Source organism: Monodon monoceros, unplaced genomic scaffold, assembly GCF_005190385.1.
Source record: "Monodon monoceros isolate NGI ecotype Baffin Bay Population unplaced genomic scaffold, NGI_Narwhal_1 Super_Scaffold_18, whole genome shotgun sequence".
In the NCBI taxonomy this organism is placed as follows: Eukaryota; Metazoa; Chordata; class Mammalia; order Artiodactyla; family Monodontidae; genus Monodon; species Monodon monoceros.
Genome location: NW_021703774.1, coordinates 65,957,969 through 65,971,127, shown reverse-complemented (window position 1 = coordinate 65,971,127; position 13,159 = coordinate 65,957,969). Strand labels below are relative to the sequence as shown.

General features: G+C 41.4%; 1 protein-coding gene across 2 annotated transcripts in view; it reads right to left on the bottom strand.

Annotated features, from left to right (window-relative positions):
* Positions 1–267: 267 nt before the first annotated feature.
* The window catches only part of SLAMF1 (signaling lymphocytic activation molecule family member 1), a 33,661-nt gene continuing 20,769 nt past the window's right edge, over positions 268–13,159 (bottom strand). The window contains exons 4-7 of one of the 2 annotated variants that reach the window (XM_029226787.1): positions 12,746–12,844; positions 7,926–7,999; positions 3,260–3,352; positions 1,171–1,844 (exon numbers count right to left, since the gene is read on the bottom strand). In XM_029226787.1, the coding sequence (XP_029082620.1) occupies positions 1,794–1,844; positions 3,260–3,352; positions 7,926–7,999; positions 12,746–12,844 (317 nt within the window). In that variant the 3' untranslated portion in view covers positions 1,171–1,793. Of the gene's footprint in view, positions 1,845–3,259; positions 3,353–7,925; positions 8,000–12,745; positions 12,845–13,159 lie in introns of both variants that reach the window. The other variant, XM_029226789.1, reaches the window with a different exon arrangement.

Below are 13,159 nucleotides of genomic sequence, written 5' to 3'. Positions count from 1 at the left end.
CCTCCAGGTGGTCACAAAGCACCGAGCCGATATCCCTGTGCCATGCGGCTGCTTCCCACTAGCTATCTACCTTACGTTTGTTAGTGTGTATATGTCCATGACTCTCTCTCGCCCTGTCACAGCTCACACTTCCCCCTCCCCATATCCTCAAGTCCATTCTCCAGTACGTCTGTGTCTTTATTCCTGTCTTACCCCTAGGTTCTTCATGACATTTTTTTTCTTAAATTCCATATATATGTGTCAGCATACTATATTTGCCTTTTTCTTTCTGACTTACTTCACTCTGTATGACAGACTCTAGGTCTATCTACCTCATTACAAATAGCTCAATTTTGTTTCTTTTTATGGCTGAGTAATATTCCATTGTATATATGTGCCACATCTTCTTTATGGTGATTTCTTAAAGTGCTCACTAGGGTCACACAAGACCCTATCAGACAGAAGTGCTTAAATTGAAGAAGGCCTATATGAAAGCGAGAATAGAAGGGAAATAGGACTTTAATGGAAGAGGCTCTTTCTGTCTGCAGCCAATAATTTAAGTTATTAAGCATTCAATTACTTGAAACTGTTGGGCCAATATATGTTATTGTCTACTTCAAGATACATTTAGTGACGGGGAGAGGTATGCAAGGATTAAGAAGTGTCTGGTAGAGGCCCTGAGGATGTGAGGCCATGGATGTAAAATGGACTCAGAATCAGTTTGAAGAGTCTTAGTTGAGGCTCCACGTTTGTTGTTCAACGGAGTAAGCAGAGAACTAGGATTTAAAAATCATTTTGGGAAGTGAAAAGTCACTCTGGGACAAGTTCTGATTATCCCAAATTCCTTTGTAACAGTATCACCAAACACTTATCACTTTTTTTTTTTTTTTTTTTTGGCGGTACGCGGGCCTCTCACTGCTATGGCCTCTCCCACTGCGGAGCACAGGCTCCGGATGCACAGGCTCAGCGGCCATGGCTCACGGGCCCAGCCGCTCCGCGGCATATGGGATCTTCCCGGACCGGGGCACAGAACCCGTGTCCCCTGCATCGGCAGGCGGACTCCCAACCACTGCGCCACCAGGGAAGCCCTACCACTTTTCTTTAAATCTGAACATCATTTGCACAAAACTGTACTTTTAAGAATCTTAGATTTTTTTTCATTCCATTATTCAAAGCTCAGAGACCTCAAAGTCATATTTTCAGTTTATTGACTCTTAGCTTCCAGGTTTTACAAATAAAATACTTTATTAGCTTCTTTTATGGAATAATCTCAGAGTGTTTATTAATCTCATTGAGACAATAATCTCATTGTCTATCTCGAGAGAGAAACTGAGGCCCAGAGTCTTGATCAAGTCTGCATGGTGATCGGGAGCAGCTCCCAGACCAAGGACAGGCAGCCCAAGTGTACGCTGTTCCAGACTTTGTGGCTGGTGGTCAGCTGTCTGAGATAGGTACTAGATGTCCTGTCCTGACTTTCTGCCTTTGGCTTTTATTACCCAATTGCAGCAAAGAGCGAGACACCTCACTGGACTGGCATTATCCATTTCATCTGCTACACCACAGAGATGGAAAGCTATTCCAAGCAGCTCTCTGTTCTGAGCCTGTGTCTCCCACAGAGCAGGCTAAGTGCTTGGGAAGCCTCACTTCCTTATCTTTTTCGCGGGTAGATGTGGGAGAAACATCACCAGGGAGTCGATCCGAGAAGAGTACAGATGTGTAAATGTCACAAGAAACTTGGGACTTGGGACCAAGTTCAGTGTTTATTTTGGCTCCTCCGTATTCCTTCAGAAAGTCCCTTCACTGGATCTGTGGTGTCAGCTCTCTGGAAGTGTCACGCTGGCATATACTGTGATGGAGCTTGATTCCTGGGGGCGAAAGAGAACAAGTCTGTGGGTGGAGGGACCAGCACTAGGTTCACAGGCTACAAATGGAAGCAGTGATGCTTAGAAAAAGGAAAGCATCTCAAGAATCATGTAGCATTGCAGCTTGCTCAGGGTCTGCCACAGCTGGGTATTGCTAGAGGTAACACTCAGCTTCCCAGACTGCCTGCTCGCCCACAAGATGGGTTACAGCTCCCTTCAAGCATACGCATGTCATCAGGGAGACTAGGAGACCTGTCCCAGTCATCTGAGGACCTGCACTCAGTTTAGAGAAGCCAAAAGAGTTCTAAATTACTGAGCTCTAAAAAGGGGGGGATTAATGAGACCCAAAGGGAGAAGAAAGAAGTGGTTCCTGCAAGAGAGGGATGGGGAAGAGATGAAGATTGTGGGCAAAGACTTCTCACAGGGAGAGGAGATTCAAGAGTCTGAGACAGAAAGAGACAGGAATGAGGGAATTTAGGTGGTTTTGCTGTAAAATGTGAAATATACCGAGTGCTGTGTTTCTTCCCCAAGAAAACATCATTAAAAATCTACATGATTTAAAGCTTTTAAAGTCAGATTTATGTTTTTACTTCCCTTTGGATAGGAGAGTGGTCTGTGAATACACCTCAAGATAAAGGTGAGGCATCCTCCCAAGCACTGCTGAGTATGTGTTCAGTAGGAGCTTTGAGGAAAATGGGTAAATGTAGGCATTTCTGTGGCCTTTGGATCCTCCATTGTCTCCTAAAATGCTTTATTTAATAGGGTCCAACTAAAGCCAAGATTTTAGCCCAGAATTTACTTCTGTTTGTTTAGTAAAAGGAAAGATTCCTGTCAAGTAAACTTCATCCATGCTGATCTTGCAATGGGGTAGAACAGGCGGGCCATGTGTCATACTCTCTTCTAGGCTTTACACCTATGCAGAGTTCTACTCCTAAATGTTCTGATTAAACAGGGATGAATGGAGACTAGGCATGAGCATTTTTACAAAGCTTCCCTGGCAATTCTGTTATGCAGCTGGACTGGAGAACTCCTGGACTCAAGGTGCGATTCCTGAACTTAAATGTGCATCAGGATCACCAGGAGGATGTTGTTTTTTAACGTGTAAGATGCCTGGTTACCCACCATAGACATTCTGATTGAACAGAATCCTAGGTAGAAGGTCCCGGGAGCCTTTATTTTTAACAAATATGCCAGTTGATTCTGACGTGACAGCTCTCAGAGAAAGCCTGGTGAGCAGAGACCCCATGTAAGCAGCCACGAGGGGTTTCCCGGAAGCCCTGCAACTGAGGCTGCAGAGGCTCCTTGCTACCTGCTTGCAAGGGCCTACGTCCTCCATTTCAGCTCTACACAGGTTCCACCCTTTCCCCTCCTCCACCTATTCCCTCTCTACAGAGAGGAGGCACAGAGCAATGCCTCACCTGGACAGGCTCTGGCACAGGCTCTGTGGCAGCAACGTAAATGGTGGTGCAGGGGTCCTGAGCTGGCAGAGAGTCAGGTTTCTTCTGAACAGACTACAGGGGAAGCAAAGACAGCAGGAGGTTAGCTGAGCAGCAAGTTATTTCCCATTCAACTTTCCCCATGGAGAAGCGTAGCGTCAAGAAATTTTGAGTTAGAAAGCTCCTTGGAGTCATTTGGTCCAGCCTCCTTCCCAGGTGAAAATTCTCCCCCAAGTTCCCTGGAACTCAATTCTCTGGGTTTTGCTCAGACTCCCCAAGTGACATCTTGGAGCTCACAGCCTTGTGAAGCAGCCTGATTCATCACCATCGCTTCCCAGATGTTTTAAACATCTTCCTCACAGTGAACTGAAATTGGTGTGGTTCTTACATAGGCAGCTGAAGGGAACGCGATTTTTATAGTATTTTAGTCTCACTCATATCACCCACAACATGGAAGTCCTGGTATTACTCACTCTAATATGGTTTCTCATCAACTCTCTTTCCTGTCCAAACATTGAACTTCATAATAACCACACATGTGCGAGTGTGTATAAGTTTACCAAGTCCTTCACATATATCTTCCCATTTGTCTCACAACCACTCTTTATGTTAAAGACTGTTACTCACATTTTACAGACGAAGAGGCTAAAGCCCAGAAAGATTTAGTACTTTCTTAATGTGAACATGCAAGAAGTATCAAAGCCAGGATTTTAACTTAAAATATCTTTTAACTTAAAGCGCATGTATTTTCCATTATACTGTTCTTCTTTTGTTACCCCAACTTATAATGACCTCTCCTTTACCTAAATTCCTCAGGTACCTAAAGTCTAGTTCACACATTACGGCACTTAACTGTACACTGTATTTAAGACACTCTGATATATTTACACATCGCTTCTCCAAACAGACCATCAATTCCTTGAGAAATAGCCTATTTTTTCTTTGCATTCCCCATGTAACAGTGCTAGGCACATAAAAACCTTCAGCTGATGTTTGTTAATGTTACTTAGAATGAATTAAATCCACAATACCAGGACGAAGTCAGTGTAGGCATAAATTGAGACCCCGTCCCTCTAAGATGGAGACGACATATCTTATGCCTGGAAAGTCATCTTTTCAACATACTTGGGGGCACTGGTGTAGGATAATGCTATTCTCTGTCTTTCCTGGACATAGAACAAGCCTTAAAACAGAAGCACATGGGTTATAATGGGAGAGAACTTGGAATCTTGTCATCTGATGGAAGAGATAAGGAATTGGAAAACTTTACTGGAGGAAAGAAGATTCAAGGTGGGACATGATCTTTCTCTTCATATATCTGATGGGTTGCCATGCAGAAGAGGAATTACATTTGTTCTGTACAGTCTGTCAGCTTTAAACCAAGGTTGGAATTTTTAGGGTAATATTTTGGTTCAATATAATAAGATCTTTCTAATAGTAAGAAGTGCTCAAATGTGGGATGAATTACCTTGAGAGGCAGTGAATTTCCCATTACTGGAAGTGCTTGGGGTAGAGCAGGGCTTCTCACACTTTAATGTGCATATGAATTACCTGAAAATCTTGTTAGAAGTCTGGTTCTATTTCAGAAGATCTGAGGTGGGGCCTGACTTTTTGCATTTCTAATTAGGTCCCAGGTAATGCTTTTAATAAAAGGTCCTTTTAGTAAAAAGGCTCTTTTAGTAAAAAGGTCCTTTTAGTAAAAAGGAGCTAGCCAGCACTTTGGAAGTAATGTAGCAGAAGATAATTCAAGGAGTGATAGGATAAAATTAAAGAAGATCTAAATAAAGGATATATCATTTTGTGAATTGAAAGACTCAATAGGAAAACATATATGGTCTTCTGAAATTGATCAATGCCGTTCTAATTAAAATTCCAGCAGGATTTTTACAAACTGAATCTAAAATATATAGATGAAAATGCAAAGGATCAAAAATGGCCAAGAACTTGAAGAACAAGAACAAGTAAAAAGATTTGTTTTACCAGATATCAAACTTGTAATAAATCTGCAATCACAGATTTGTTAAGACAGTATGGTTCTGGTGCAATTGTAAAGAAATAAACCAATGGAACAGAATAGAGAACTTCAAAATAGATCCACACACAGATGGACCCTTGATTTATAATGAGGTGGCACTGCAGTGAGGCAAGGACAGTTTTTAAATATAAATAGTCGATAGGATATCCATATGGGAAAAAATAAAACTTGACCCATCTCACACCACACTCAAAAAATCATTTTCAGGTGCATAGCAGATATAAGTTGAAAAGATAAACCATACAGTTTTTAGAAGATGATAGAAGAATATCTTCATACCTGGGAGTAAAGAAAGATTTCTTAACTGGAATACAAAAAGTGTTATCTTTTTATAACACAAAGGAAGAGATGATGAAATTGTTCTACACTAAAATTGAGAACTTTCCTTTATCAGAATGTATCTTTGAGAAATTGCAGAGGCAAGCCACAAGATGGGTGAAGGTATTTGCTAAAATATAACTGCTAAAAATGTTTAAAGGCCTTATAATAATCCCACCCAAAACAGACTGAAATGCAAGGGAAAATTGGCAAGAGATTTAACAGTCACTTTAAGAAAGAGGATATTTATACAGCCAATAAACATATGAAATATTGTTCAACTTTCTTAATAATTAGAGGAATGCAAAATAGAACTATAAAAAGACACATCCAAAAGAATGACTAAAATTTAAAAGACCAATAACACCAAATTTTGATTAGAATGTGTAGCAACTGAAACTCTTGTATGTAGTTGCAAAAAAGTAAATTGGTACACCCACTTTGAAAAACAGTTTGGCCTTATCTAATCAATTTGAGGATATGCATACTCTATGACTTAGCAATTCTACATTTAGATATATCCCCAACAAAAATATGTGCACATATCTACCAAGAAGCACACATATGAGTATGAATGGCTGCAATTTTCATAATAGCTTCAGACTGGAAATAACACAAATGTCCATCAGTAGTCAACTGGAAAAATAAACTCTTGTATGTGTATACATTGATATTCCATAAAGCAATGAATATGAATGCATTATATCTAAGCTCAAAGAAATGCTTGAATCTCATAAAAGGTAATATCGAGCAAAATAAAATGTACACAGGAGGAAAAATGCTATAAGAGTCCATTTTTATAAAGTCCAAAGGGGGGAAAAAAAAAGAGTAAACTATATTTTCAGAAAGTAAGGATAGGGAATCTCTGGGGAGGAGAGAGAAGATAGTGATTATGAGGCACACCAGGAGGTCTCTGGGGGTGGGGACAATGTTTTGTTCCTTGATCTGGGTGGTAGTTTTATGGTCCTAGAAGACTCAATACTGAAAGATATAATTTCTCCTCAAATAGATCTGCAGATTCAATGTAATCCTAATAGGATTTTTCCCCTTTCTGTGATACTTGAGAAGCTGATTCGAAAATACATATGCAAGTACAAGGGGACATAATAGCCAAAAGCTCTTGAAGAAAAACAAGCTGGGGGGACTTGCTTTACTAGGTATCAAGATGGGGTAATTCATTGAGCTGACATTTATACATTGTGCACTTTTTGGTAGGGATGTCATACTTTACAGTAAAAAGAGGGGTGCTAGCAACATGGGATAGAATAGATAGGGAAGGCACCATGGTTAAGTTGAACCTGATTACCTAAATACGTATATGCAAAAGAGGTTGCTCTTGGGACTCAATATATTTAAATGGAGTTTGGTTCTCAACGGTGGTCATGGCCTGTGTAATACACCCTCCAGGCCACTAGGGGACAGCAAAAAGAAGCGCTTCGTCCAAGAGTTTATCTCTGGTTATCAGAAATGCATTTACTGTCATCTGATGCAATTTTTCAAGGTGCTAATCAAAGCTGTCTTTACCTTCACATCTTTTACTCGAGAATTTGCCTTCCCCTACACCCTGAATGGCCGTATTCTGGCCTATACATCACCTAGAATTGCCTTCATGTCTGAAAAACTATAATATCTTCATATCTAGCCATCATTCTTTAGCCTCCCTCTTACTTCTAACTTATCTGCTCCTCAACTTCATCATGACTCTAGTTTTTTAAATCCATCTCTTCTGTTTCAGCCCAACCATCACTCCGTCACAGTTTTGCTTTCATCTGCTGCCTACATATCATCTTCCATCTCACCAACCACTCTCTAGGCAGAATCCTCAAGATCTTCCTTCCTTGTCTCTTTGATGTTTGCAAACTCTTAAGCTTGGATCAGACCAACATGTCACACAATAGCCTTTCTCAATCTTCCCCTCTCTCCTCAAGCTGGCACCCTCTTCCATAGAGAAGGAAAGAGTTTGATAACAGAGAACCATAGACTCCTAGAATGCCAGAGCTGGAAGGAGTCATACATCATGTGTTTCTAGCTTCCTCAATTTTTCCTACGAAGAAACAGATGACCAGAAAATTACCCAGTGGTTCCCATTATTTCAAATAATAAATAGTCCCATCTAACACCTAAGTTAATGTCCTTTTAGAGAGCTCTTGTTCTTGACTTCTGCTTTCTTAATTTCCTCTGCTTCAGAACCCACGTAGAACCATGAATGTCAGACATGCAAAGTGAACTGAATGGCCAGGGATTCCATGGGAAACATGACAGGTCCACCCCAGACAAAGACAGTATAGGACTTACACCTGATTTCTGGACTTGGGCATAGATAGTAAGGCTTTTTGCTTCCATTGTTGGCTGGTAATTGTCTGTTTTACCTGGGGAAAAGAAACCATAGTGGTTATCTCCCTCTGGTCCCCAGCATGAACCCTCTGCTCAGACCTGTCTGGTCTTTACCCCCCATTGCACACCCACCTTCCCCAGAAGTACCACAGGAACAAAGCACTGAGTCCCAAACCCCGTGTACATTTGTCATATGACATTAGGTTAGTTACTTGATCTCTCTTGGCCTATTTCCCTATGTGTAAAATGGGATTGAAATACCTGCCTCACAGGGCTGTTGTGATGATTACATGAGATATTACTTGTAAAGTGTATAGAACAGTGCCTGGCACATAGTGTTAGGTGCAATTGTTAGGTGTAATTGATATGCCATTCAATTATTTTGATCTCTATTGTTTAATGTATATATCTGATCTCCTAATAGAATTCTAAGTTCTTTAGGGGCAGGGCAAGTTATTTATACCTCTTTTGAATTCTTCAGCTCATAGCATGTTGTCTCATTCACAGCTTTCTCACCTCCCTGTTTCTGGGGGATGGTGTATGTGTAGGTAGAAGGGGTGTAAGAGGGATGATCTGCCTGGGACTATTTGGAATAAAGCTGCAATGTCATTCTAATGCCTACCATCTTTTTTTGCTCAGAGCCTAGGGTCTCTGGAAATTAATATGTTGCAGAACATTTAAATTTTTAACCAGTTTTTAAATTTTTTCTTTTTAAATTATAGGAATAATTCATTCTTGTTACAAAAATTTAAATAATAGAGAGTAAAAAGTATGTCCTCCTTCCCCCATTAACCAGTACAATTTCATTCTCAGAAGTAATTGCTTTTAACAGTTTCATGTATATCCTTCCAGATCAGCTCTGTACAATAGAACGTCATCTTCGATGATGGAAATGTTCCATATTTGCAGTCTACTATGGTAGCTGCAAGCCACAAGTCACTACTGAGCACTTGAACTGTGGCTAATGCAACCGAGAAACTGAATTTTAAATTGTTTTTAATTCTATGAAGAAGAATGTATATATATGTATAACTGAATCACTTTGCTGTACAGCAGAAATTAACACAACATGGTACATCAACTATACTTCAATAAAATTATTTAAAATTGTGTTTAATTCTAATGAATTTAAATTTAAACAGCCACACGTGGCTGATGACTACCGTATTAGACGGTGCAGTTCTGGACACTTGCTATACTTATACAGATATTTCTTCTGCAAATGCAGTCATTCCATACACTTCTCTGTAACTTGACCCTTTCACTTAAAATGTGTTGAGGACATTTTCCATGCTAGTGCAGTAGACCTATCTCATTCTTTCTAATGTTTTGTGGTATTCTTTGGATATATCATGTAGCAGTGAGAAGGATGGAGGGTAAAAAACAGATGGGAACAGGGAGGCCTGTTTTGGGACTATTGCAAAGTCCAGGCAAAAACAATGGAGACTTGATTCAGAGGAAATTACGTGAAGTCTTTAGGGTAGACTTATTTTAACACCAATTAATTTATTCTCTTAAAAATCTAGGAGCATGTCTCTGAGGGAATAGCACTTAGGAGAGGTATATTTTTATTTGGAAGGGAAAGGCCTTGTATGTATGTACGTGATGAAGGTGGTGGAAGGTGCTGCATGAGGGTGTGACACTTGGGAAGGAAATGATGGGCAGCTGCTGGGAAGCTCAAAGAATTCAAAGAAGCCAACGTATGGTTTTCCTGTGCATGTGTGGGCATGGAGTACCTGCCTGGTGGTTCCAACTTCACTTTTTTGGTCAGGGTTGATAACTGGCTGAGGATACGTGTGGGGGGGGGATAGGGAGGGAGGATAGGGTTTGGGGTAATCAGAGGAGATAACAGAGGGGGCACAAGTTAGTTCTGTGACATACATCCTTCGGTTCAAAACCATGAATGTTTGCACAGTTAGAAGCCCCCACTCAGCACTGTCCTAGGTGTTGTAGGGGAACAAATAGTGTAGAGAACAGACCTCGGGCCTTAAGGACTTTCAGTCTTTCAGGTCAGCTCAAGCTGAAAATTACAATTGAGAGGAAAGTCCTAAAGGGTCAAAGAGATGGAAAAGGCGAGGCTGAACGTTGCTTCTCAAAAAGACCACTGGACCAAGATAATTCAGTCTCATGCTTTTCTTCCCCAATGCAGAAACAGGTTTTCAGGAGCCAGCTCAACTCTAGTCACTGAGGCCTTAAGATCTAATGAAAAAGGTCTTGACCTTAGAATTGGGGCATCCACCTTCTAGCCCTCATTAGCTGTGCGTCATTGGACAACATGTCATCTCAATGGGTCTCTTCTCTTACCATAACTGTAAAATGAAGGCATAGTCGGTCTAATATCCTTTTCAGCTGTCATCTGAGGCATAAAGTTGTCTTATGTTACCCTAACCTCAAGTACTTTAAATCTGTTCTAGGTGCTCTTCCCAGATCCTTCCAGCGCTGCCCTCTGCTGGCAATAGAGATTAAATATTGATGCTTACATTAAGAGATTAGTCTTTCTGTGTGTGTGTATGTGTGTGTGTGTGTGTGTGTGTGTGTGTGTGTGTGTGTGTGTATCCATCTATTTATCCATCTCTCATCCATCATCTATCCATGGAAGCCATCGTGTTCAGTGCTTTCAGTATATTGACTTATGGATCCCCACATCAATACCATGAAGTACATAATATTATCCCCATTTTGCAGATTTGTTTGCCTTTCGTTTGATCACAGAGCTTGTCAGTGGCAAAGTCCGCATTTGAATGCTAAAAATCTATGTTCTTATCTAGTGTGTCTCCTGGACACGAAATTTCCAGAGAGTCCATCTGAAAACCTTCAGAGTCAGGCTGCATTCTGGAGGTGACACCAATAGAAGTTGGCAACAGAATCTCTTGAGCAAAGTCTTATGGGGGTACAGCAATTAAGTATAAGCTTTTCCCACAGACTTAAGGCAGGGTTCTATATGTTCCTGGCTTACAAGGAATACACGGTGATTAGAAACAAGGATGGGTACGTGTTTGGGAAAAGTAGTAAAGAATTGTAGTGGGGTGGGGAGCGCTATTCCCTTCAGAGACAACCATGTGATGAGCAGGATGTAGTCGAGGAAAGAGTGCAGGTTAGGATCCCAGGACCTTCACTAGCCGGGTTAATGCAGGTATGTTAATCTCAGTTTTCTCATCGCTGGTATTTCACTGCTTCCTTATTGTCTAAGACAAATGTGGCTGCCCTGGCCCATCCCCATAGACTCTCATCGTGATTTCTGTCTGCATTGCCGCACTCCCCCCACTCCTCCCCAGCTACCTCTTAAATGGAGGAAACGAGACAAAGTAGGCGGCTTGTTATGACCTAGATTTTTTTACATAAGCAAAACCAACATCAGAGTGCTGAGACAGGGCTTTTCCAAGAAGGTTATATGTGGAGAACACTGATCTACTTGAGAATGAGATCGGCCATCAGATCTGTGGTGTGAGGATCAAGCTCTATTCTCCCCATGGGAAGACCAGCCCAGGGATCTGTCCTGATCGTGGGGCAGGACCTTCTGATGCTAATGTGAGTGGGTGGTGGGTAGTGTGGCTGAGGGGAGCACACTGCCCAGGATATTGAATCATAGGACAACTTGGAGGGGAGGCCAGGAGATACTAACTCTAGGCATTGAAACTGCAAGGGAGTAATTGGGCCCTAATGGTTTCAGTCTACCCTGGGTAACTTTCCATAACTATTTAGTTTGGCTTTAAGTGACCTCATGAATTGCACACTTGTCCAAGGTGAGTCAGAATTTGTGCTAAAATGGTAGTAAAGTGTGTTCTCTCTGCTGTCTTCTGATAAGCTGTGGGCCTTCCTAGAGGAACACGCCCTGGTAGTTGGGACACATAGTTGCAGTTCTGATTCCCTCACCAATCAGCTGGGTGACTTTGCAGGAGTCAGCCTCTCTGTGCCTTGGTTACCCCATTGCTAAGTCACATAGAAACAACTATACCCTCCTTTTCTCAGAGGGATATTGTAAGCATAAAAAGAAATTATAGGAACTTCCCTGGTGGCACAGGGGTTAAGAATCCGTCCGCCAAGGCAGGGGACATGGGTTCGAGCCCTGGTCTGGGAAGATCCCACATGTCGTGGAGCAACTAAGGCTGCATGCCACAACTATTGAGCCTGCACTCTACAGCCCGTGAGCCACAACTACTGAAGTCCACACGCCTAGAGCCTGTGCTCCACAACAAGAAAAGCCACCGCAATGAGGAGCCCGCACATCGCAACGAAGAGTAACCCCCGCTCGCCGCAACTAGAGAAAGCCCGTGTGCACAGCAACGAAGACCCAATGGAGCCAAAAATAAATAAAATAATTAATTAAAAAAAAGAAATTATAGAAAGGTTTCAACCCTTGGGTAAAAGCATCCTTTTTATTATTAGTCAGTAGTTATAACTTTTCTGTTGAACAAGATTCAAGGGTCCTCTGTATTCTGCTCCTAGTGAATATTTTAAGCTTCTTATCTGGATCCCTTCAGCATCCTGTACGCACCTCTGCTGCAGTGTTAGTCATATATACTGAATTTAAATTATCTGTGTCATGTCTCCCATATGAAATACCTGTGGTTCATCTATCTTTTTATCCCCACAGCCTAGTGTGGCGGGATCAAGCAAGACATGTTGAATGAAACTGAATTGAACAAGGTCCCAGGATATGTTTATGTAGTGTTTTTGCAAAGACGTTGCCTGCAGAAAGCCACAGTGGTGAGAGCAAGGGCTTGTGGGGAGAGGTCCCCTGCTTGCCACAGGGAGTCTGATAAGAATCTATTGTCACCTACCTCTTCTTCTCAACAGTAGTATTACCACTTGCAGAATCATGATGACACCAACGATGACCCCTAAGAAGAGCCCAGCATACAGTGCCCATTGTCTTGATTCTGAAAAAAAAGTCAAAGGGCAGTCTCAAAAGTGCTGTGAGTTTAAAAACATCCCATGCAGAAGTGGGGAGACCTAGCCTCATGTTTTCTGTCTACATTCTTCCTCAAGGGAGACATTCGATCTTATGGTTTTAGAGATCAGCTTTAGACCACTGAAGAGTTCCAGATCTGTTTTCTTATCCCGATTTCTCTCACTACTTTTGACTTTCATACTCCTAATTTCTTTAAAGATTCTTCTATTCAAATGTTTTATTTTTCACTTCACTTTAGACAGTCTACCACATGACTAAAATTAAACTTATCTTTGTTTTTTCT